The 25,403-nt window shown below is 38.4% G+C and overlaps 2 protein-coding genes across 2 annotated transcripts; one reads left to right on the top strand and one right to left on the bottom strand.

Moving 5' to 3' along the window:
- Window positions 1-130: 130 nt before the first annotated feature.
- LOC109032508 (ATP-dependent RNA helicase DDX55) lies at window positions 131-11,748 on the bottom strand. The gene is made up of 11 exons (XM_019044676.2): window positions 11,482-11,748; window positions 10,544-10,651; window positions 9,732-10,010; window positions 9,080-9,282; window positions 7,174-7,350; window positions 5,932-6,026; window positions 4,216-4,421; window positions 3,261-3,435; window positions 2,305-2,431; window positions 1,389-1,683; window positions 131-346 (listed from the first exon to the last, which is right to left on the bottom strand). The coding sequence occupies exons 1-11, from the start codon at window positions 11,575-11,577 to the stop codon at window positions 272-274; spliced, it is 1,836 nt and encodes a 611-aa protein (XP_018900221.2). The 5' UTR covers window positions 11,578-11,748; the 3' UTR covers window positions 131-271.
- A 3,083-nt stretch (window positions 11,749-14,831) lies between these two features.
- Window positions 14,832-24,813, top strand: LOC109032514 (uncharacterized). The gene is made up of 3 exons (XM_019044688.2): window positions 14,832-15,276; window positions 19,869-20,152; window positions 21,648-24,813. Exons 2-3 carry the CDS (start codon window positions 19,964-19,966, stop codon window positions 23,493-23,495), a joined length of 2,037 nt encoding a protein of 678 aa, XP_018900233.2. The 5' UTR covers window positions 14,832-15,276; window positions 19,869-19,963; the 3' UTR covers window positions 23,496-24,813.
- Window positions 24,814-25,403: the final 590 nt, after the last annotated feature.

The following is a 25,403-nucleotide window of genomic DNA, read 5'->3' as shown; positions in this document are numbered from 1 at the left end:
GTATAGATTGACATCAAAGACCTAAACTGAATTCATGCCATAGAAGGTAAACTTATTGGCCATGTATCTCTTTTATATTGAGTTTCTTTAGGAGGGGGAACATTGACAGCAAAAATTCCACACTGCACAGTACATGTAACAATGTTATACATTTATTTACACTATTTACAAAAAAAATGTACATCTTTTACAGGTAAAATAAAAAATAGGTAAAGAATGACTGTTATTTTCATGCATGGCAACTGCACTCGAGAGGTGTTAACAAGTAACATCACGATCCATCACCCTCAATTAAATCTCCACAATCTTCATTCAAGCCAAAATCTTCGTCAAGATCGTTTGAATTCTGAAATAAAAAATAACAAAGACAAATGAAAGGTCTATTACTATAGGTCTATGATACACAAAAGATACTGGGTGAAAAATTCTAGAATTATACAGAAGATGAAAGATGAGTCTATTTTTACAATAAAGTACAATCTTGTCATAGTGGAACCTCTTCAAAGCAAAAACCCGCTCAAGATGAAAATTATTCCTGTGGATTTGCCAAGCAAATGCATACCAGCAGGCTTGCACAAAACAAAAACCTGCTGTTGACAAAAAACGTTTCTCAGCTTTATTGGATTTCGTTATGACCAGGTGCCTTTTGACGGTATAAGTTGGCAATCACATATCTCGTTTGCGGTGTCTGAAAATCTCTGCCTCTATGTTATTTTCTTAAAAGAGAACAAATTGACATCATTCCTTGAAATTTTTTCAGAATTTTCTTTGCACAGAGAAAAAAATTACGGCAGTTTTAAGAATGGCCGTTGAGTGGTTTTCCGTTTAAAAAATAAAGTATGGCAGGAAGTCTGCAACGTTGCAAACCGAGTTATGTGATTGCCCGCTTACACTGTCCCTTTGTGCTTAAGCTTCCTCAGAATTAAAAATATAACTTGGTGCCCAACATTACTCCAGAGATCGAGGAATGATTAAATCATCTTACAAGTGGTCTACATCATTTATCTTTTTGATTTTTTGGCATTGCTTCCAGAATCCAGAGTGAAGTCACATCAAGTTTCAAGGCATTGAGGGATTTAGTTCCCTGTTATAACGATAAAACAAGATAACCAATTCGGCAACATGAAACGCAGTCAGGCTGATCCTGATGCCATCCGTCCAATTAGTCTTACTCTCGGTGAAATAGTTACGATATAGATGGTGAGAGTTCAGTAATTGGATGATTTAAAAATTGATCAAGCATCCATTTTACTTTTTACAGGTTGGAAGGAGACTATAAATGCCTTGTCTAAAATTACAAATTTAAGATATTATTAGCTCTAGTAAATCTTCCTAGATGCACACAACAGCAAAAACATATCCGTAGTATAAGACATATCTTTAGATACCTTTTTGCTCCTCTTCATTTTCTTGATCAACTTTAAATTTTCGGCCAGATCATTCAGCTGGTCAGAATTTAATTTGCGTTTCCGCTTCTTCTTCTTCTCTCCATTCTTCACAGCCTGCTTTAATTTTGCTCTCATCTCTCGTTTCTTTTTCCGTTCGTCTTTTCCTTCTTTCGTTTTGGACCATGGAACAGTTTGTTTCATTCGTTTCTTCAGTGCAGACGGCTTCACAGGCCATTTCCCAGTTTCTTGGTAGACTTTTAACTTGTCTCCACGTGACTTTTCTCTTTCTTTGTTTCTGGAACAGAAAGTGAAAGTAATGAAACTACTTGTGAATATATAAAGCTCAATTCAACTGAGCTCCTTTTTTGGCTGTAAAAACTTAGATGAATTAAAAAATAAACACATGATGTTGAGGGTGTCACATCTCAACAGCTCATTTTTTTGAGAATGGTTTGCACGGAAACTCAAAGAGTATGGTCGTATCAACACCAAAAAGACCATCAAAATAAGAGGTTAATTTGGGTGAAAAATTGAAAGGACGTTCTCTTCTTGTAGTTTACAATTATTTTTGGTTTATTCACAATTTCTTTTTTTCTTTCCGGCTTTATTAACTCACTGAACCCCACTAAAATCTCACAAATTCACAAAATATTTGCGCATTGATTACAGACAAGCAGGTCATTAGTAATTGAAAGCAATGGGTCAGTTAAGACAATTTTTTTTAATTTGTCATTCTCAGTAGAATGTGAGGAGACAATTTTTAGGACAATTTAACTGTGCGCATTGTTTTTTTTTTGTACTGAAAACTAGGAATCGACTATTTGCAGGCAAACCCTGCTTAGGTTCCAACTTCTGTTAACGTACTACTAACACCTAAAAAAGTGACCTTAAATGAAAGAATATACATATCACATACTTGTACTTAATGGAGTTAAAATCAATTTCAACTGCTTCAAAATCCTCATCAGTTTTCCCCTTCAGTTCTGGCATTTTAGGTAGGCGTAGAAGACCAAAGCCAAACGCAAGTTGTCCTAGGTTAAGATCTGCAAAAATTAAATAGAAACATGCTTACTGCTTTTACTGATAAAATTTGGAAGAGCATCATGAGTTCAAAAATATCTATGTGTGATTTTACTTCAGAGACAAACACAAGAAAGTCGAATAAATCATTTGAGGTCATTTTTTCAATTTGGTTTCCCATCTTATTAATTTTACTATAAATTAATTCGGATCTATCTCATTATAAACAAATGTAATTACAATTCCTTTGGGACTGAAAATCAAATGGTACCTTGTCACTTGCTAGATATTTTGATTCATAGATGATTCTCAAATTCAACAGATAGTTCTTAAGGGCTGTCCATAAATTATATCACATATTGAAGGACGAGGAAGGGCCTGAAATTGCACGATACAAGTAAGTTTTGCAGAATCAATGTATAGCCCTGACTTTATGAAATTTTTTTTGAAAGATTCACTAAAAGTGTAGACAAAATATACTGATTGCATCATCTGAGAGTGCTTAAAGAGCTGGTTTTTATAGTGTTTTATATAATTTTATTCTGGTATGGAAAGTGGTAAAAAAATAGATTTAAAAGTGAGAAAATACACTGCATAGTGACGTCATCTGGCGGCATTTCCCATTCAAACATACACATCTTAGCAGACTAAATCATTTTGTCATATCTCCTCCAATAATTGTTAAATTCATGAACCAAGGGTTTCCTCATGTTCAATCCATTCAGTAGTTTCCACTTAAACACAAAATCTATAAAACAGACACTTGCAAATCCTCTATTCACATCGAATTCTCTCTTCCACAAATTTTGAATCGTTACAGGGAAATAGTAATAAAATAATACAAAACATTACCTTTGACTTTCAAGAGCAGATTGCATTCATGTTTGCTGTAGGCTTTCACATAGGATACAAAGGCACGGTTGGCTTTATCAAAAATCAGTCTGTCACTTAATTGCAGTTTCCTTATTTTATTTGTAATATCTTGCGCATCCATGAGATCAATCTGAGGCAACTCGTCTAGCACCACCTGCATAATGAAAACAAGTTGAAAGACATAGGTCATTAAACCTTGAACAAATTTTGACTGGCAAATACATTTTTCCAAAGGTGAATGCCATGTAGAACACGATGCGCATATTGAAGACGGAAAAAAAGACTCAGAAATCGAGAAATAAGCAGGTCAATTGGTGCAACTTTTCCAAAAATTTAGAACACTTCAGTTTTGCGCTGAATTGAATGATATCATCTGGCAGCCATCAGAAGCAAGCACGGGTTTCTACGAATTCCATCAAATGTCTTTCTACTCCTCGTAAATGAAAACAATAGAAAGGTTGAAACTATATCTTCCAAATCAAAGAATCGAATCTCACCAAGAAAAAACGAATTGACACATCAGCCTTTTTGATAACAACTGAGTCAATTTGCAACAGGGCTTGTTGCATTGGACTACCCCAACTTCAGCTCTCATATACCTAAATTTGAGCAAAACTTAACGTCTCTCGCTTTAATTTCAACTGTCATTTGATTTTCGTCACCAGCTAAAAAAATGAGTAGGAAATATATTTAGAGCTACCGCCAGGTGCCAGCACCTATCAGTGCACCTGTTTCACGATCATTTTGACTGAAGAATTCCTTCGCTGCCAACAAGTTAAAAGAGATGAGTACACTCTTTTAAAGAAACGCCCAATGTAGATAGGTCCTAAATGTTTACTGAAACTCAGTTCATTTCAAGTTAAAATGGAGATTTTAGTTTTTCAAATCGACTCACGTGCAAAAAGAGACCTTGTTATTGAATGAACTTTTGTACCTTTTGATTTTTATTGATAAAATAAACGTAGGCATCTTCATGAGGTTGAAGCATAACCAATGCAGATCCTTTATTTCCAATTCTTGCGGTCCTGCCACAACGATGGACAAAGCAAGTGGCAGATGAAGGGGGGTCAAACTGAATGACCCAATGAACTTCAGGTATATCAACACCTCTTGCCATTACATCAGTGCAAATCAAGATACCTGAAAGATTTGGGCAAACATGAGATCGACGTAATGAGAAACACTGAGAGAATTTCTATGTATCGACTATGAAACTCCTGAACCACATATCTTGTTTGAGTTCATCATCTTAAAAATCTCCGCTCCCGTTTAATTTATTGAAGGAAAACAAATCAACATCATCATTCCCTAATACTTTCTTCAGAGTTTGCTTTGCAAAGAGAAGGGTCGGAGAAGTTTTCAGGAAGTGACTTGAGTAGTTCTCCATTTAAAAAATAAAGTATGACAGGAAATCTGCGAAGTTGCAAACCAAGATACATAGTTCAGGAGTTTCACTATCAATTTATTGGCTTTGCAAATGGCTCTAGTATGAGGGCTGGTTTGGTAATTGAATATGTATATGTTGTTATACAGTAATTTTTAGAGAATCAGGCAAAGATTGCCAATATTTTAGACAAAAATACCTAAAATTTTGTAAAGCTAAAAATATGATAGTAATCCAAATATATAGGTCAAAAATATTATCTTGATCATTAACATCAAATAAAAGGAGCCTAAAATCAAATTGTAGCCGAACAGTCCTGATCTAAAGCTCATTCACTCTGCAATGCCATGCATGGCAAAATGCCGTACCTCAGCGAGAGACTGGTTCACGGTGCACTTCATGCTCTCTGCCATGACCTTTAAATCAGAGCTGTTTAGCTATATTCCCTTACAAACACCCGGTGGCGTTCTACCAACAGGCTTCATTTCTTAGCCATCACCAAACTTTCTACAAGTGAGATTCTCTTTAGCAAAGCAAAGCTTGACTGCTTGGCTCCTAACAACATGAAATGCCTAAAAAAAAGTGAGCGTGCGCAAAAGTTTATGCTATTTTAGTATTTTATTTCCAAGGGGTCCTCTCCCACTCTAGACAGTAAAATATTATTGTATAAATTAGTCCTAGGACCAACGTGGTCATACAGGTGTCAAATTTGGGGCTGTGCCTCAAAAACCAATATAAGTGTCTTGCAATCAATGCAAAGTAAAATTCTGAGAAAGACATATGGCAGAACTCTGTGAAAGAAATGAAGATATACACAGAGATCTAGTAGAGCTTTTAATTGAATATATTAAAAAAACCCGCTGTCAGATATGAGCGTACATCAACCTCTTATTGAGGGACATATCAAACTCCTTAATATTCTTAATGAAACAAGAAGACTGAAAAGAAGAAAGCTCTGGGAACTTGTAAGCCGGTATGACTTAGACTTTTAGCTCTAATAGGAAAAAGCCTAACTTAAGCACTTACTTACAAGAAATTCATCTCATCTGATTCACAAGCATTTCATTCCGTCATAATCATTATAGAATTTTACTTTACCTCTCTTCACTCTATTTTTTATGCAGATAAGTAACTAAACAGTCATTACTTGTAAATGATCTATTCTTACATTTAAAAAATTGTATGTACTTGAAAAGAAAAGAAAAAAAAAGGAAGAAAAAACAGGTACTTTATTTGGTTATGTGATGTAGTAAAAAGTATCCTCACCTGATTTTGCCTCCTGAAAACTGTCGAAGACTTTATACCTTTTCACGTCTTTCATTTTACCATGGGTACAGAACAGTTGTACCTTGGGCAACAAACTGAAAACACAACAGTCAATGAGACTAAGGGCTTAACAAGATTGACAGATTAAAAACATACAAAAATGGGAAAATTAATAAAATACACTTGACTGAATTTCAATTGGGACAGTCACATACCAAATTCAGAATTCCAAGTCAATTATCACATTCAAATTGTAAGTAAAATATCTGACACAGAGTTTTGCTGCTCTGAGCTTCACTATTTCACCAGACTGGACATGATACCTATTAATTATAGTAGAGCGCAGTTATCCGGGTATAAAAGGACTGGGCTCGCCCTGAATCAGTAAAAGCCCTCATTGAAACAACAACTGGGAAGATACTGCCCAATGATCAAACAAAATACATTACAGCCGCAAGTGCGTATGCTGATAAGTGTGTCTTCAAAACAGTAGACTTCTACTCTTTCCTCCTCTTCTTTATTTACAGCGATAACTTTATCAGCAGAAGTAGGAAAAATCATTGTCAAAACCACCTCCTCAAGACCCAGGTTGAAGCAAGCCTGGATAGCAGGAGTTCTACCCTATTTCCTCGATTTGAGATTAGTGATTACCATAATCCTAGAAATTTTAAATGATTGATCTTAGCACTAATCCAACAGTCATATGTGCAAGTGCCATCAAAATATTATTAGCTGCATAATATTTTTAGAAGGTATCTAGTATATACAATTATTTAATCTCTTCATTCCTGAATATTTCTCTGATTTTCAGAAAGTTCCTTAAGAAGAGGGTTAGATTTTCTATTAATTTTATCCAGATTTTCTCGATTTTTTCCTGGAAATTAGACATAGAGTATATAGAGTCATAATGTAAATGGGAGAGCTGGCGCCATATTCTGCTCGACGAGTTCCAAGCCTGGTGTGCGCCAAGGTTTGGTCACCTTTTCGATACATGTTCGATCCAAAATGGCGGTGTGGAATAAATGTAAATTTCTATCTTCTTTGGTTACATCGGATGGCTGGGTAGCTGAGTATCGAAAACAATCGATCATGTATCGAAAAAGTGACCCGACATCCTGCAGGAGCCTTGGAATTCGGGACCTGGAAAATGCTCAAATATGTATGAAAATATGTATGCTCAAAAATGTCAATATGCTATGTATTCTATGAAATTTGAGCACAAAATTATAGATACAAACTTACCATTTGAGAAGTTCAAAAAAATATTCAACGCACGCACAAGTAGAAAAAAACACAATGTACTTATTATTAAAGCCATTCTGTTTGATGAAGCTGATCAAAGTTGTGAGTTTATTCTGAGGTTCAACAATTGTGTAGTAATTCTTAAGGGATGATGGAGTGGAGACACTTGACTGCTGACTACAACATAAAAAAAGAAAAACATGAGTAGGAAGAAATAATGATTCAAATTTTCGGGAAATGATTTCTTGAATATTCGTACCTCCATTCATTAATGCATTGACAGCCGATAAGCTTTCACTTTTGTATTCCCCTCACACTTGGAAAACCCATAAGGAAAGGCAAAATTGAAAAAACTAAGGAAATCAGGGTCAAAGAATTTTGTAGGTAAAAGTATCGAAAGCGGATGCAATGTTCATCCCTGAAGCATGCTGACTGTCTATACTATAAGCTCCAAGACCTCCTAATTTTGCGAAACTGGTAACGCTTAGTTCCAGCGTTCTACCGGGCCGATTTTCATGATTTTTGCGGTTATCGACGGGCAATTGTCTCTAGATAAGCCAACTCTTTTCAGATTTTCAAAATATGGCCCAGGTTTTTTTATATTACGTGGTAAAGTTGCGAATTCTCCCATTTAAACAATGTAAATTTATACTTTTTGTCATAGTTCGTTTGAGCGTTCTATCAGGCCGATTTCCATGATTTTTGCGTAAATCGACAGGTAATAGGCCCTAGATGAGCCCGCTGTAATCAGATTTTGGAAAAAGGACCCAGGATTTTTTAAAATCACGTTATAAAAGTGAGTGAGTTTACAGAATGCTCCGGTACTGCTACCGCTATGCACGGGAGGATGCGCAGTGGTCGAGGAGGTTGCGCAGTAGCTGTGTAGCCTAATTTTTTAGGGGAAAAATAAAACTAAAACTGATAGAAGGGTAAAAATAGGGCCGCTTCGCGGCCCATTGATGGCGCGGAGCGCCTTCAGGGGGTTGGGCCGCGTAGCGGCCAGGGGGCGTAGCCCCCTAGTATCATTCTAAGCCTTGACAACATGATGCAAATGTTCATCTTCAAGGTTCGCTGTCAGCTCATGGATTCAACAAGTTAAAATAAGCTCTCATTGAAATTGAATCGGTCAGTTACAAAAGGGCTCAAACGCCAGATTTACAAATACGAAAAAAACAGTAGAGACTGCATGAACCAACCCGTTGTACATAGCAGATTAATTGATGATGTATTTGATTGATGTATTGCTTTAATAATTTAGAGCTCTGAGATTTATAAGGAGTCAATTAAAACGGTTATTACCATTTTCCTCAAATTCTCATTTTTGGCGCTTGAGTCCTTTTGAAATTGACCGATTTAATTATGCTCCACCCATGTCTAGTTAGTTTTTCTTTTTCTTTCACCACTACCAGAACAGGATTTCCAAGACCAGCTTGAATGAGAAGTGTTACTTTTTTAGTTTGTGTTGCTGAAAAAAGTCCAGTTTTTCTTTAAGTTGGTAAAAATGGTAAAATATTGCTGATAGCCCTGTCTACTTTGAGATTCACCTTTCTTCAACATATTTGTTTAAATCTATGCCCTTTATGAATTATTTTATAAAAAATGTTGAGTGTAACAATCATATTTTAGCCTAGAAAAAAGGATGACAGTGCTTCGAGAACTCTTTAATGGATGACTAGAAATTGGCTCATTTTTTTCTGACGTGCTGCTTAGATTGTATTATATTTCTTATTAGAAAGGGGTAAATCAAAAGTGGTAGATGATGTTACATTTTTTGTTTTTATGAACAGTCAAATGCAAGTGCCTTGCTTTTTGTTGGATTTAATTTGCGTATTGTATCTGAATGAAGCATTCATTGAGAGAAAATAAGACATTATCTAGATCCATTTTGGAGATAAAATTTACTTACTCCTCTGCAGTTCCTTTTTCTTTCACCACTACCAGAACAGGATTTCGAAGACCAGCTCGAATAAGAAGTGTTACTTGTTTAGTTTGTGTTGCTGAAAAAAGTCCAGTTCTTCTTTGAGTTGGTAAAAACTGTAAAATATTGCTGATAGTTTTTTCGAACCCTAGGTCAAGCAGCCTGTCAGCTTCATCTAAAACGAGTAGCTCCTGAGAAACAATACAGCAGTGATTAGAAAATAATCACAATAACATACACATGTGCTTAATGTACCACTTATGGTAGACTGATCTGGAAGGAGAGAGAGATTATGCCATATGGTGGCACATGACACAGGAAAAAAAAATCGAGATTGCCATGGAATCTAATGTAGTAATGTCATGACAAATAAAGGAATGAAGGTCAGAACTACGTGCAATTCTCCGTCTTTTATGATCTCTTGCTTTAAAAAAAGGAGGAAAAAACTCTTTCATTGAGAAATTTTCTCAAGAGCTCGCATATTTCCTCATGCCACCAGCAAGTCAGGATTTGAGCAATTTCTGCACCTTTGACTTCAACTACAGAGTAATCATTTGTTCTGAGAAAGATTTTAATTGATTTTTAAGAAATTAAAAGATCACTTTTCTTTTGAAAACAAAAAAAGGCCAAAAAAAGGTACCAAAGATTTTAGGGCTGTAGGAAGATTGCAGTCAGTCTGTTGTCTGATGAGGACATCTTCTAGTCGTCCAGGAGTAGCTACGATGATATTTCCACCTTTGTTGTTAAATTTGTGAATGTCCTGAGCCACAGAGCTGCCACCCACCAGTAAAATTTGCGTAAGTTCTTTGATATTCTTCAAAAACTCAGCTAGAACACGACTGGTCTGAAGAGCTAGTTCTCTAGTTGGAGATATTATTAGACCGCCAACTTCATGTTTCTTGAGTTTATCCATCTTCTTCTGTGAAACAAAACAAAAAAAGCAGACTTAAAAAATGATCGAACAGGCTTCTATAATGCATACAGCATGATCCTGTTCAAAGAATCATTCACAATCAAGGAACACTATTAACTCAACATTTTAGGCTTCTCTTGAATATAAAAAAAGTTCATTATTCTTTCTGAAATATATGTTATTCTTCCAAAAAGATTTGCAATGTACTGGAGCTACAGTAGCTCTCGTGAAAAGCTAGCAACACAAGTAGCTATCTTAGAATTCCTTTAAATGAGGATCAAAGGCTTACCTATGAATTGACAATGACAGGAAGCGCTGTGTTGCTAGAGGTTGTGGACGCCTAACAACTAAATGATGGAAAAATCTACTGGGTGATCAGTGTCCTTGAATTCGTCCATCCGAAAAAAACCATGAAAAATTATCATTGGGTTTGTTGAAGTTTTTGGAAACATAAGAACATTGCAAAGTACTATAAATTTGGGATCACTTGATTTGTGCTATACTAGCTTTTGTGGAAGAAAATCATTGGTTCAACTTACAATGAGCATCTGAAGCATTGGGATGAGGAACGCTATCGTTTTTCCACTACCAGTGACTGCTTCAGCAGCAACATCTTTGTTTGTGAGCAGAAGGGGTATACAAGCAGCCTGAAAGCATGGGTACCAAAGCATGAGAAAATTGAATGATTACTGCACACATCTGTCACTTTACTGCGCGCGCATGAGAGAAATTATGTAACCAGCATTGGTCGGTCTTGTCATAACTGCCATACCTACAAAGGACAAGACTTGCGAAATATTACTCCCGCAAAATCCTGGCAGATAATCTTTGAAGAGAAATAACAATGCCTAATCAGAACTTTCAAATGAAAGGGCATAAATTAAAGATTTGCTAGAGAGATAATTGAGGTAAAATTAAGGATGACAAGTAAATGGAATCTTAGTGGTTCATATATTTAGCATGTCTACTACATGATAAAGTCTTTGCCAACTAAGTTCATGCACTCTTAGACTGCGACAGCAGGGGTCCTCAAGTTCCCTGCTTTCCAAAATTTAGCGCCCGTAGAAAGAGAGTTTTCTGCAAAGAATGATGAGCCTTTTTTCCAGTCCGCGGGTGTTTTGGTCGATTGGTGGAGAGAAAATTTTAAAATGGTATTGAGAAGGACTTAATCAAGACTAATTGTACCATGTCTGTGCCAGATGTCGCTCTCCTCCCCCCAAAAAACATGCAAGGGTTTTCCAGATGTACTGCGCAAGCCCGGCTTGCATGATAGCATATATTATTGACCCCTGTGCAACAGAAGATCCACTCCTTTCCTTCTTACATACTCTTTCCATGCGATAAGAAGTCGGGCGATCTTCGGTCACAGTCTGAAAGTTAATGCACTTATTTCGCGTGGACTCTACAATGTTATGACCAGGAGAGCGGACACTGTACAGTATAGAGAACTAAATGAAAGAGTGAGAGGCTGCAGTACCTGCACGGGAGTCATGGAAGAAAACTTCAACTCTTGGATAGTTTTGAGGATCCTTTCATCTATAGGAACTTTCAAATCCGACCATTTGGTTTCCATTTTCACGCTGATGACGATAGAATCATGCACTCTCAACAATATGGCAAGTACTCCTCACTATTCGAACAATGCTTGCAACAAGTAAAAAACAGACTACTTTTCACTGAAAAAGAATAAAATGTGAAATGAAATTACATTCCAACCATCGTTCACTTTGCTTTCACAACAACATAACCTAAAACCCCATGCTCCATGCGGACAAAACAGAGAAGCGATCGACCAATCAAAAAATGGACCGTATATTCTCTGATTGGTCACGAGATTTGAAGCTGAAGCGCGCGAAAACACATCCATAGGCGAAAAGTGGATTTTAGACACAGATTAGTGATTTTAGAGGTAAATTTCTGGAAAACCTACCAATACAATATTTCCGTAACTTTGAAAATCAATTTTGTCAATTTGTCGTGAAATTTACGGGAGTTTTAGCGCTTAGCAGGGACGGAACTTGACAAAAAATAGAAACTTCATGGGGAGGGGGGATAGTCGGCAGTTCGCTACTGACTGATGATTGAGCTCTAAGCTCCAAAACGTGCCTCCAATAAATAAATTTTACCGCAATTGAGTACACGAAATTTTTATAAAATTTTAACAAAAAAATGTAAAAAGAAAGCATGAAGAAGTTTTTTTGGCAGTCACTTGAAGCACTAGAAACATAAATTTTTCAAAATTTCCATTTTGGGGAAAAGGTAAACATTTTCTTAAAATGAGGGACTTTGAGGTCTAAACTTGATGATTTCCTGTATAAAATGTTGTGCAGAGCATTTTTAAGTCTTTGACAATTTTGCGTATATTCCTGCGGGAGGTGCTTGTACTTGCTCTCCTAAGTACCAAGAACGCAGGATGGCATTGATGCCGTCCTACGTTTCCTATTTTGGACACCCAAATACTATTGCTAGAATCATCCATACGTGGCTCTGCCTCAAACATCGTCCAAAGCTTGCGCTACGTGCTTGTTCATGTTGTCTTAAGTACCTACCGAGAGCGTAAGAAGGCATTTATACCGGGGAGTTCAGCTTTCCGGTTTTCAATAAGGTACCAATGCAAAAAAAAAAAAAAAAAAAAAAAAAAAAAAAAATGCGAAAATCTAAACCGATCGGAACATTTTTAGAACTCGCGCCGACGACTTAGTTTTTTCAAGAATCTCGAGTTGTCAATGTTGGACCACTGAATAACTGCTCCTATTACCAACCATTTTTTTTTTTTTTTTTTTTTTTTTTTTTTTTGCGAGAAAATCGCGTCGTAGCAAAAAACGCATCGGTACGGAAGGGGAAAGGATGCAAATTTACGCAGAAATCACCTTCAGAGGGAATTTTTTCCCCAACAATATGACTGATAAAGTGCATTCATCTGGGCTGATTCCCCCCCCCCCCCCCCCAAGGGATTGCTCTCCAATAGGAGACACAATAAAAAAAAAAGAAGTTTCCCCCGCTTAAATTTTCCGTGAATATAATTGCAATGAATAACGAAATTTTTTTTTAAAATAATGAAGTACAGATAAAACATTGGCGGAAGTATGGAACGTTTCAATCGAGGACACGCAAAGGTTTTTTTTTTTTTTTTTTTTTTTTTTTGTGCAGCCGTCAATATTTGACGTCATTTCGGCCGAAGTATCACAAGCGCCATAAGACGTTAAAAAATTTCCGCCACAATTTTATTTTTTTACAGAGAAATCGTCAAACAAAGCTGTCCGAAAATTTCACTGATTTTCTTTGTGCTACCGATAAAACGCAGTGCAATTTTCAATCGGATTCAACCCCTCTCTCTAACTAATAATGTTAACAATCGATAGCCAAGCGCAAAAAACAAGCAGACCGCCACTCATGTTTCGTTCGTATTTTATTATTTATTTAATTTCTTCAGAAAATGCGACTCAAGAATGATTCATAACTTTAGGTCCAAATTTAGCGGCGCTACTAGCCCCGCGCTTATCAGCGCAGTATGCGGTCGTGTAATCGTCGCCGTGCCGCGCCTTCAATTCCAGCCAGCGGCAATATGGGCATCACCCGTGTTCGAATAGTTATCTCACAAACGCCTTTCATTAATGATGTCAAATAGATGGCTACACGCAAAGAGTGCATATTTATATTCGGCCGAAACGCTGTAAACCTTCACAAGTGATTTTTTTTTTTTTTTTTTTTTTTTTTTTTTTTATATTTCCTTAAGAAACTAAGCTACAGTATTTCTTATTTTGCTTTGTACGATTTTTCATCATAAATTTCAAAAATATTCCTAGACAATTTAAGCGGGGGAAACTTTTTTTTTCTCTTTTTTTTGCATATTCTTCAGGAGAACAAGCGCATTTGTTTCCTACCGTGGAGGAAATCTGCTTTGATGTTTTCTTCTTCTTTTGTAAGTATTGCTACCAGAAACCGGGAAGTAGAACTTTTCCACCTTTTTGCTTTCAGCATACGAATAATCCTCGCCTTAACGGTCCCTTATCAATCTTTCCCGTCTTTATGACTGATATTACATCGGTTCCTCACTTACTGGGACAATAGTATGCCTCTACTTTTTGAGATAGAGTGAAGATGTGCATGCGGAGGTATACGGAATTTAAGAAGCGTCTTTCCGATGCGTCTGACGCCGCGCCGCTGCAATAAAGGTCCAGTTACACGATCAAATTGAGCCATCAAATTGGGCCTCTCATTGGTCGCATCTAGAGTACCTGTATAGCGAGAGTATGGACAGATCGCTTCATGGAGGCCTTAGGGCCCAAAAGTGCAGCCATCCCTCTAACCAACTTCTACCACACAAAATTTCACTGTCAATCTGCAGAGTCTGCAAATTACAATTCTACAATTCAAGCGAATTTTAGCTTTCTCTTTCGTCGGCGCATAGTGGATCGAGTCAATAAGAGACGTCGAACATGACATTTTCGACTAAAACAGAAAATGTTGATGTTTAACTCGTCAAATTTTAAAGTTTAAGGGGTGCCTCTAAAAGAAAATTTCACGAGGAAACCAATCGAACCACTTTTAAAACCTCAAAGTTTTGTATGAACGGAGTTATTAGCTTTTAAAGTTTTCAAATTTTGTCCGACCTCTATCGTTGACTAGATCCACTGTGCGGCGGTGCTTCGTCGTAAAGAAAAACGAGGTCTCTCTCTCTCTCTCTCTCTCCCCCTCTCTCCCTTTCTTTAAACTCTATGCGACATCAAAAAAATAAGCATTGGTGATGAAATGCTTAGGAAATAAATTAAACTTTTGCACTGCGAGTGTGAGAGGAGGGGTGGGTCCAAAATTATGATATTAGTTTCTTTATATACATCTGCGACATCTCTATTATTTTATTACTGTTGGCTATGACTAATTCGAGTCGGCAGACCAATAGATTACGCGCGTCCATATTTACAATGAAGATAAGGTTTTGATAAAGCACTTTCCTGATTTGGCCTTGTATAAGTCAGCTCATTTTCTCTCAAACCCTGCCAGGAACTGAATTAAATGTATTACTTACGTATTTTTGACAGTGATAGTTTGTAACAGTATTTCTTCTTTCAGTATTTTCTTTAGTGATTCTCCTTTTATCAAGGAAACAGTAAAGGTTTATTTAGTTTGCGAATATTTTGTAGAAATGTGGTCGTAGTTTTTCATTCGGCTGTTCGTTGAATGTACTCTATCATTGGTAAATCTCAACAAGGATTCATCGTCCTCGTGTCTCAGAATGTATTCTAATGCATATTCCTTTCTATGATCGAAGGTAAGATGAAGATAAGACACATTTATTGACTTTAAGGATACCTAACAGTTATTACAACGGTTATTAAACTACGGGCTATTCTAGTTAGTTACATTATGCGGGGGAAAGTACCTATGGTGGCTTTGAAATGTAAACGTGTAGTTTACAATGAAAGTTTTCACCCTTATAAAACTCAGAGCATATAAATTGGTGCTGCCACTGAAAAAATTGTTTGTGGAAATGTTGCCCCAAATTTTTCCCCATATGGAGAAGGCCCCATACCGGGCCACGCAATTTTTTTAGTTCATTTTTTGAATAAGGAATTTTTTACCGAGTAGATATATGAATCAAAAGCACCTAGATTCCGATGCCATAGAATTTTGAAAGACGATCTTTAAAATAATTTTTATCATCCGTGTCAACACTTTCCCCATTTTTCGGAGACTAAGTACTAACGTTTTCCTTCATTCGTAATTATTTTATTTCTTTCGTCCGTCTTTTTGGTTCATTCAACCCGTAATCTTAATCTCAGTCATTATTGCCTAAATCATGATTACCTACTTGATCGACAATTATAGATTAGAGACTGGCATGGCCCGCCAACCAATAGGAATAAGATGAGATCTTAACGCTGGCTTCGGATGATCCGAAGCCCTGTATACTGACCCAGTGACCATACTCTCTCTACAGGACAGGGTTATCCAAAAGTCACTGACCACCCCTGTAACTTTTTTCCAAATTGAGATAGAAGTTTGAAACTTTGGGAATGTTCCTCGGTCTAAAGTAGCAACTTTTTGGTCCCCCCAAAATTTTGGGGGGCGGCCCCCCTTAAGGGGGGCGGGGGCTAACTTTTTTTTTTCAAATGGCAACCCCCCCTTTGTGATACCTCATTCGAAAGATAATAAAAAAAGAAAATTTTTGGCGCAAACCGCAGGTCAAAATGTTCATTTTTGACAAAATGGCGGCCGGTCGAAGTTCAAAATGGCGGAAATTTGGCATCTCCGTTGTTTATCGACGGATTGGTGTGAAACTCGGAACTCTAGGGTTTTTTGAGATGAGAAAAACGATTCTGGCATTGGTTTTTGGCTGGATTAAAAGGAATCTTTCATTAGATTCTTGAAATATCAAATAATTTCATGCAAATCCATCGGTAAACAGCCGTAAAACTGATTTCCCGCAATTTTTCCGCCGCCATTTTGAAATTTGTCAAAATTTCAGATATCCAATGAAAGATTCGTTCTTCTCGTGCCGAAATACCCCCGGATACCAAGTTTCATGCAAATCCAACGATATGCAGCCTAAATATCCACTTCCCGCTCTAGGCCGCCATTTTGACCGCCGCCATTTTGCAAAAGACTGACTATTCTGGAAAACCAATGCCAGAATCGTTTTTCTCATCTCAAAAAACCCTAGAGTCCCGAGTTTCACACCAATCCGTCAATAAACAACGGAGATGCCAAATTTCCGCCATTTTGAACTTCGACCGGCCGCCATTTTGTCAAAAATGAACATTTTGACCTGCGGTTTGCGCCAAAAATTTTCTTTTTTTATTATCTTTCGAATGAGGTATCACAAAGGGGGGGTTGCCATTTGAAAAAAAAAAGTTAGCCCCCGCCCCCCTTAAGGGGGGCCGCCCCCCAAAATTTTGGGGGGACCAAAAAGTTGCTACTTTAGACCGAGGAACATTCCCAAAGTTTCAAACTTCTATCTCAATTTGGAAAAAAGTTACAGGGGTGGTCAGTGACTTTTGGATAACCCTGTATAATGTGGTACTGTAAGTGCTGCTGTGCTTAGGAAGGACGCCGTATGAACATTCGAGAGTTGCCAAATTTCCCTTGATAAAACATGTATTTTTGACAATATTCATGCATATTTTTCCATGAAATTTTCAGATATTTTTTATTTTAGATTAAATTGCATGCAAGATTGTTATAAAATTTTGGATAACAATATTCGCAATTTTCCCAGTAAATTCGGTTTTTATCAGAGGAAACTTGACAACATCTGAAGGCTGATACGGCGTTCTTCCTTAACATGGGAGTGTAAAGATAAGGGGAGGCGGAGGTCATGGTTTTGGGGGAGCTGCCAGCCTCAATAATGTATAGACTCACCCCTTCAAAATCGATAGATGAAGTTGAAAACTGCGTATACCTACAATTGCTGCGTTGCAATTTTCCGCTCATGTTCTACTTACTCATAAAAAAACTCACTTACGGACAGGTTTCCTTTGAATTTTCTGTTTTTTGTCTTTTATCAAATAATTTTCCAGAAAATTCTAAGAATGTATTCTTTAGGCTAGTTTTTTATTCGAAAAACATACTTAAATCATGTGCGGAAATTTGTAGACGTCGCAACGACTTTAGTTGTGCCCTGTGCCCTGTGCCTTTTTAGACTTAGCAATGGAGATGGTTCATCTCCATTGGCAGATCCAGAAAATCGGCAACAGTGTTTTTCTCCACTTAAACCTATGGAAATGTATCGATTCTTGGAGGGGCCTGTACCCCGACAAGATACGATGATTTAACATAGGTTTAAATGGAGGAAATCCGGTGTTGCCAAACTACCGGATCCGCCTCTGTTCATCCGCTCCCTTCCCGCCTTCATTACTGCTTTCGGCATAATTAATGAATGAAAAATACAAAGGATGAAGGGGGTCTCGAGATCTCTCAGTGACCTCGAAAAAAATGAGTCTAGTGGAAACAAATAATCAATTGGAAGCTCAAGGCACAAATAAATTTTATGTGTGAATAGTGATGCAAAACAATTAGCTCTTGCGTTCAATTTTTCCACAAGACATATAGGTCCTCAAATAAAATCCACCCGAAATTAATATCTTTTTTTTTTTAATTTCCCTGGTAAAAATTGGCAGTAGAATCTGTGTTCCAAAACACCATATACCTACAGCCGGCTGTAAGATTTTCAATAGCTTCTATAGCCGGCAACACAATTCTTATAGCCTTTTATAGCCGATGGCGATTAAGCAACAGCCTGGCGATAAAGTGTATGCTAAACGTTACTATAATTACGGATGCTCGGACTTGGTGAGTTTTTTGACTACCGCTCTCTTTTTGGGCCGCAGTATCTTGATTTATTTTGCGAGGAAAGCTCCGTACTTTTGAAGGATGCCTGCCATTCCTTATCTGTTGCAGCGCCTTCAATTTCGTATGATACTGTGCAATACCTCTGGTGTGAAATAGTTGCTTCAAGCGCCGCGCCGCGGCACGCTGCGTCGCGGCGCGGCGGGCGGGCAGCCAGCGCTGTACGCGCATTGGCGCCTACAAACCTAACAGGGATACTTCACGCATTGCGCAATGCGTGAAGTATCCCTGTTGGGTTTGTAGGCGCCAGTGCGCCGCCGTTCCGCTTTGTGTTAGGCTCGAATATTTAATCTCTCGGAGTCAGCGTTTTTCAACTCATGACTTTGAAATGTTTGCACACTTTGTATGGATTATTCTAATTTGAATTGATGAAAAAAAATATGTAGTAAAGGAAAATATAATGTGCGTTTTGTAAATGTTAAGGTGATTCCGTACAAACTTAAGGATTTACAAAGCACAAGAGTTTCTCCACAATTTCTTATTGCCTTTTATAGCCGATGGCGAAAAAGCCAGGCGATAAAGTGTAAAGCCCGGCGATAGGAACTATAGCCCGGCTGTATAATTTTTTATCGCTTCGTGTAGCCCGGCCGTATGCTTTTTTCCACTCTCTACAGCCAGCTATATGATTTTCTATCGCCCCTTTCAGTCAGCTATAAGAACTCCTATGATATTTTGAAACGCAGCTCCTATCGTCAATTTTTACGAGGGTTTTTAAAAAACGGTATTATTATGCACTTACTCTATTTTTCCTCCAATCCCTAAGTTTTACGTTCTTGTTTTTTTACGACGACATTCTAAATTTGTTTCCTTTTATCATAACCTAACTACACCTAACTACACAGGTGTTAATGGCCATAGATGCTAAGGCACCGTTTTAAAATACACGTACACCATACTATATTTCTTTTATACTTTTTTCTTAAAGAATGCAATTTATATCATTTAGTTCTTCAAGAGTCTGATCTGTATCGTCAAATTTTACAATAGAAGTCTGAGAGTAGAAAAGTATCTGTAAGCAAATTATTTCTTTCTTACACTGATAAAAATCAATGATTTACTCTGAGCAAATAGCCGGCGTGAAAAAAAATCCAGCGCGAATTTCGCGCCGCACTCGGAGTGAATAGATCAGAGCGTGAATATCATACCAACGACGGACAAATTAGTTGAGCTCCCTCAAGTAGCGTGAATTCAGCATGGCAAAGTGGTAATGCGCTCGTCCATCACCGCCGCGACCTGAGTTCAAGTCCAAGCTGCGGCAGTTCCGTTTTACATTTGCCTGGGAGATTTTCACTCCGGCCAGAGCGCGAAATTCGCGCCGGATCCACGCACTCAGAGTAACAGGTGGTCAAAATAGCAACTGAGTAAGCGTGAATTTCGCGCCGGGATTTTTAACAGTGTATTTTTCTCTTGAAAAAAGAATCTTGACTGAGAAATACTAGAGAAATGTAGTGAGAAAGTCTGACTCACAGGGAACCCTCCCGTGTCGTAATAATCTGAATGACCTTTATTTTCTAGAAAATCCTCACCATTCGGCCAAAACAGAGAAGTAACAGGCAAAAATAATCCCGTCTGAATGATTTAGGAGGAGAGACAGCCTCAAAATTGCGAGAATGCGGCGTGTTGTACATGTACGTGTGCCTCTCATGTTGATTTTCATCGGTTATTTGGAGTTCACGACGGTCGGTGGCGCCGATCCACGAATCGAAGTCAATTGTGGCAAGTTAACGGTCCAAGGCTACAAAGCTTGCGAAATTTATCACGACGACAGTTTAAAAAACTACGCAGGACCAACGGAGAAGGTATAGTCAATCAAACATTTTATGACAACCCTGTCAAAACGGATCATTATAGTCGAATAATTAATTGAATCAGTGAGTTCGAAAACACACCAACTCGGAAAAAAATTGTTCAGGAAACACCTAAAACTGCGCAGCGGGCGAAGAAGTTAGTTTAAGAAATACCTTTTTGGTGCCAAAGGACAAGTACTTAGAGACTTTGTAAAGCACCAAGTTAAAATCGATACACCATGCTTGATGACAGAGAATTAAGCGTTTAAAAATTTCCGAGTTGGTGTGTTTTCGTTCTCACCGACTTTCATTAAATCATTACAGAGCAGTTACTTTAGTTGCATCTAGAATTCGGAAGATAATTTTGCATGAAAATTCAGTAATGATTGATCTACATCAGACTGAAATGTAAATTTTCCCAAAATAATCAATCAGATGGTTAAAATTTGAAACATATAGATCGCTCCCAGAATGCATTGCACAAAAGCTGAGGAGAGGATCCTTTTTAAGGGTGATTGTCTAGTACTGATTTGAAAAGTTGAAAAAAAACCTCTTAGCACGTCTAAAGCTCTACTGCTATATTGTTTGTTTACCTTTCGCCTATAGCACGTCACTGCCGCATGGCGGTCCATTGTGCGCCGAGAGACTGACTCGGCGCATTGACTGATAACGAGGGTGGTAGAGGTTCGCCGCTGCTCTTACATCGTGCCCTTCATTCTAAACCAAGTGCCGTAACTCCCTGGCTACAGTATAGTACTGCCGTGCTAAGGAAGAACGCCGTATGAACATTTAAGAGTTGCCAAATTTCCTCCGATACAATGTTCAATTTTAAGGAGAGTTTTGAACATTTTTCTGTGAATTTTTCAGGAGCTTTAGGTGAAATTGCGAACATAATTATCTGAAAAATTGGGGGAAAATATTCATAAGTTTACCAGGAAATTCGTGTTGAGAAATGAAAATTTGGCAACGCCTGAAGGTTCATACGGCGTTCTTCCTTAGCACGGCAGAGTAGAGGCTCGACGAGCAGGAAAAATAGCGCAACCATTCAGAACGCGGTACTCAAAGGATCGAGTTGATAATACTCACTCTCCCTATCGATGACCAAAGTGCGAAACCACATATCTCCATTGCGATGTCTTGAAATTTCCGTTCCTATTTTATTTTCCGTTCCTATTTTCCGTTCCTTTTTTATTTTTAGGTATTCGAAAGAAAAAGTTGACTAACTTCATAGCTTGAAATTCGTACAGAATATTCTCCTAAAGAGAAGAAAAATCTCGGAGGTTTCTAAAAAAAAAAAAAAACAAGGTCACAAGTGTCCCAAAGAAAAATTATACCTAAAGTATGACAAAGAGTCTGCAACGGAAACACGTGGTTTCGTCTTTTAGCCATCGATAGGTATAGGTACTCTAGTTACCGATACTTGAATGTTGCCTTCTTCTGTTGTTCAAAAGGTCCCATGATTTTTTCACCTGATCCTCAACCGATCTTGATGTGTATGTGCTTGCAGATTTTCCCAGGCCTGTTCTTCGGTCTCATCACGTACGAGTGCGACCACGAAGCCGGGTTCCTGACGTCGGAGTTCGACTGCGAAAGGTGTGACTTCGAGTGTTCCGAGGTGGTGACTCGAAGAGAAAATTTGAGCCGCCAACAGGAGACAATTCAATTTTGGTTGGGAGCGGTTTTGGGCATTTGTTCCGCTTTCTTAACCAGCTACCTCGTCTATCAATGTTTGAATCGTACGCCGTGCTTGAGGTCCGATCAGCGGAACAATTCACACACGTATAATTTCGATGCCTCCACCACAACCGACGACGCAAGAGATGGCGATCAGACGGGCACAAGGCAGAAGAACGGCTCGAGAAGGAAAACTTTTAAGTCGATAGTCACGGGGCTTTTGGTGTTCAAGACGACGAGTGCTTGTGACGTAATGCACGTGGTGGGTCCGAATAATATCACCACGTTTTGCCAGGGCTCTGGGTGCGGTAGTGTAACCGAGAATGTCACCAACATCCTCACCATCACGGAAAACCAAAAAATCTGCGTGACAGATAATTATGGAGAGACTGTGACTTTGAAAATTTCCAAAATCGTTATCAGGGCTAGGTATGCACCGGCTTACAACACGTCAGATTATTCCATTACTGATAATTTCCACGGTGGCTCTTGCTGCGAGACTCACGAGGAATGCAATGTGGAAGACACTGTGTGTTTTAATACGATGGCTGCGGAAATACCGCGTGAACTTAGGAACAATACGGTGGAAACGGAGTGTTTTACCTCGGATCAGACAGAGTTGCCCATGCGGTGTTACTGGATTTTTCTGAAAAGAAGGAAAGGACCGTTGTATACCGTTTACAAGAGAACTGGTCTTGTTGGAAGAGTTACATTTACGATTCAAAACGCTAATTCCCATCGTTGGGTGACAGTAGATAGCTATGATCTTCCTGTGCCTTTGCTTGGTTCAACAAGTGTCACCCTTTTGGATGTGTTGGGGGAATTTCCGGACTCCCTTCTACTTTTCAACGAAGGGCTATATTACGTTAATGGGTCAGAGATCAACAAGCCTAAAATGGATATGTTTGGGGACGTTCAGATAATGCTCGATGGCAAAGGTGAAGAGATATATGCCAAAGAGGGAGAGGTCGGGTTTTGCAGAGAAGATGAGTCTCAACCATGTATTTGTGAGTGTAAAAGTCCTAACTCTAAGAGTATGATTGCAAAATTCTTAGCAAAGCGGAATGATTTTAAACAGCCCGATCGCTTTGTCAGGTGGGACCCGGAACTTCCAGAAGTGGATACGTTCGCTCTGTTGACGGGAGGCCATGTGCGCATGCATTTCGGGGACGCAGACTCAAACGAACCACTGAGGCCAAACGGCACGTGCGAGTTCGAGTTTTTGATGAGTTTTGGCTGCACAACCTGCGAGAAAAGCTCATACTTGGTCCTGAAAGCTCAAAACATCACGAAGGAAGGACTGATGCCCTTCCAGTCTAATTGTAGTTTCGGCAGGCGGACCGTGAAGTGCGACCATGAGCCCACTAAACTAGTTTTAAAAGAAAACTATGATTCTTGTCATATTAAACTTCCGTCCGGTGAAGAATTCTTTGTGAAGATGGAGTACCATGCATTCGAAACTTCTTCCGGGCCGAATCGAAGATCTAACGTAACTGTAAGCTTTGTTGGCTATAGCGAGGCTTTTGAACACCTCGTGACCAGTGAGACTTTCATAAAAGCATTTTGCACGACGACAGTTTTCAGTATTGTTTTTTGTTTAATTGTTATGATCATTATTTTCATTTATCGATCACACGCACATTCGAAGGTTCATCAGGAAAAAACTCTGATCGAATTGTAACTTTACTTACGACTACAATGTGACAATAATACCTACTGCTTTACTGTGAGGAAGAACGCTGTAAAAAAATCGCATGCCACTTTTCCCTTTTCCCTCGATTTTCACGTACACAAGATTAAATTGCGAAGACAATACTTTCAAAATTTTAAAGAAACAAATTCAAGTTTCCCAGAAAATTGCTTTTTTTCAGAGGAAATTTGGCAGCGTCAGAGTTTTATTACGGCGTTGTCTTAAATCTAAAAACTGTCTTAATCGTCTCTTTCCGCGCCACGTCGGTCGTAAACGTGTTGGTATATTTGTCATGACTCAGATGAAATTTTCTCGAAAATATTCCCCTCCAAAAAATTCCCCTCGAAGAAAATCCATCCTGAGACCACCCCCCCCCATCCTCCCAATTCAAAAGACACCCTTCATTCTCACTTAAAGAGTTTTTTACAGTGCAATTTTCAAACCGCCGAAGCCACACGAGCATGAGAGTGTCCTCATTTTCACCTGATTTGTCACCGATGGGTGGGAGGAGGAGGAGGTTGTTGTGGGTGTTGGTATGGAAACAGCTGTAGTCACAGTCGCGGAAGGTATGAAAAGTTTTCGAGTCGCGGCACCTCCCGGCGCGACTTTTTCGACAGTGCCAAATTTCACGATAAAATTAACTCTTAGCAAGTACAGCCCTAGTGGATCTACACACCTCGAGGGAGGGGGCGTGAGGGGATCTGGAGGACTGCCCTAAAAATATTTTTGAAATTTTAAAACATCTTACATGAAGTTTGAGTCCATTTTTTCGTGAAAAAATACAAAATCTAAACGCCCTTTCTTAACTCCTCCGTGTCTTAAAGCACCGCTTTAAAATAAAATTATTTTACTACTACTACTACTACTTTCTTTTTTTCTTTCTTTACTTTTTCTAACTCCTTTTTTTCGGACGAACGAGGGGGAAGGGGGGGGGGGGCGCACGCCTTCTGCGTCCCCTCTGGAGCCCTATTCACACCGTGCAGACATTGACGCAACCTATCATTCAGCAGTTGGTTCAGCCGGCCGTGCCATTTGCATATCCGGTTGAAATTGACCAAAAGACTAGAATTCTATTGAAGCAAAAAATGACATTGGGATCGTAAAATTTATTTCATAAGTCCTAAAACTCCCTCAAGTAACATCTCAATTTTAGCTTCGCCAAGGAGATTTTTTTCAGGGAGTGATAGAATCGGGTCTCAGATGTGCTCAACGCTACGTCGAATGTTGCACGACCAATCGAAGGAACATTTTAAGTTTTTATAACGCAGTATTATCTACACTGAGAATAAATTTATTGTTTCACAAACTATTTATATGTCTTATTTTTATCGAAACCTTGTGCAATTTTTCACGGACTAAGCGAATAATCTATTTTCTTTAATGCATAAATTTGTTCCATTTCAAAATACCAAAAGAGGGATCACTTTACTTCGCTTACAGCTACGTTCACTGTGATGGCGTAGTAGAGGCTCTCACCTCTGGTCGTGTGGTCGATCTTGAGCATAAACCCTCTAAAGATGACAGTTTCACACCGTTTTTTAGTATGGGCTGGATCAATTAGAACTTGATCACATCGGATGTTTTTCAATGTCATCCCGTAGATTATACTTTTTATTACAAGAAAATTAGACTATATCCTGCCTTCACTGGAACAAAAAATACATTGTATTTAGAGTCCAGACTCTTAAAAACATCGACAAGAAAAAGTACTCTTGATTCAATCAGAATCTAGCTTAAATCAAGAACCAAGCCTCTTAATTTAAGCGGATTTCGTCTTGATTCAAGCAAAAATCCGATTGAATCAAGAGTACGTAGTTTTTCTTGTCAATGTTTTCAAGGGTCTGGACTCTTGATCCAATGTGTTTTTTTTTTTCCAGTGTGACTAAAAGGCAGAATGTT

Source organism: Bemisia tabaci, chromosome 2 (assembly GCF_918797505.1).
Source record: "Bemisia tabaci chromosome 2, PGI_BMITA_v3".
NCBI classification, from domain to species: domain Eukaryota; kingdom Metazoa; phylum Arthropoda; class Insecta; order Hemiptera; family Aleyrodidae; genus Bemisia; species Bemisia tabaci.
Note: the sequence above shows the minus strand (reverse complement) of the source record. Positions and strands in the feature narration are given on the sequence as shown.

What these genes read in the sequence shown, in the direction of transcription:
- LOC109032508 (XM_019044676.2), bottom strand. Translation starts at nt 11,577, where the DNA reads ATGGAAACCAAATGGTCGGATTTGAAAGTTCCTATAGATGAAAGGATC. An exon ending in GAAAAAGGAACTGCAGAGGA is followed by an intron (nt 7,351 to 9,079) that starts GTAAGTAAATTT and finishes TTTATGTTGTAG; the next exon opens with TCAGCAGTCAAGTGTCTCCA. An exon ending in AAATGAAGAGGAGCAAAAAG is followed by an intron (nt 347 to 1,388) that starts GTATCTAAAGAT and finishes TTTTTATTTCAG; the next exon opens with AATTCAAACGATCTTGACGA.
- LOC109032514 (XM_019044688.2), top strand. Translation starts at nt 19,964, where the DNA reads ATGCGGCGTGTTGTACATGTACGTGTGCCTCTCATGTTGATTTTCATC. An exon ending in ACGCAGGACCAACGGAGAAG is followed by an intron (nt 20,153 to 21,647) that starts GTATAGTCAATC and finishes ATGTGCTTGCAG; the next exon opens with ATTTTCCCAGGCCTGTTCTT.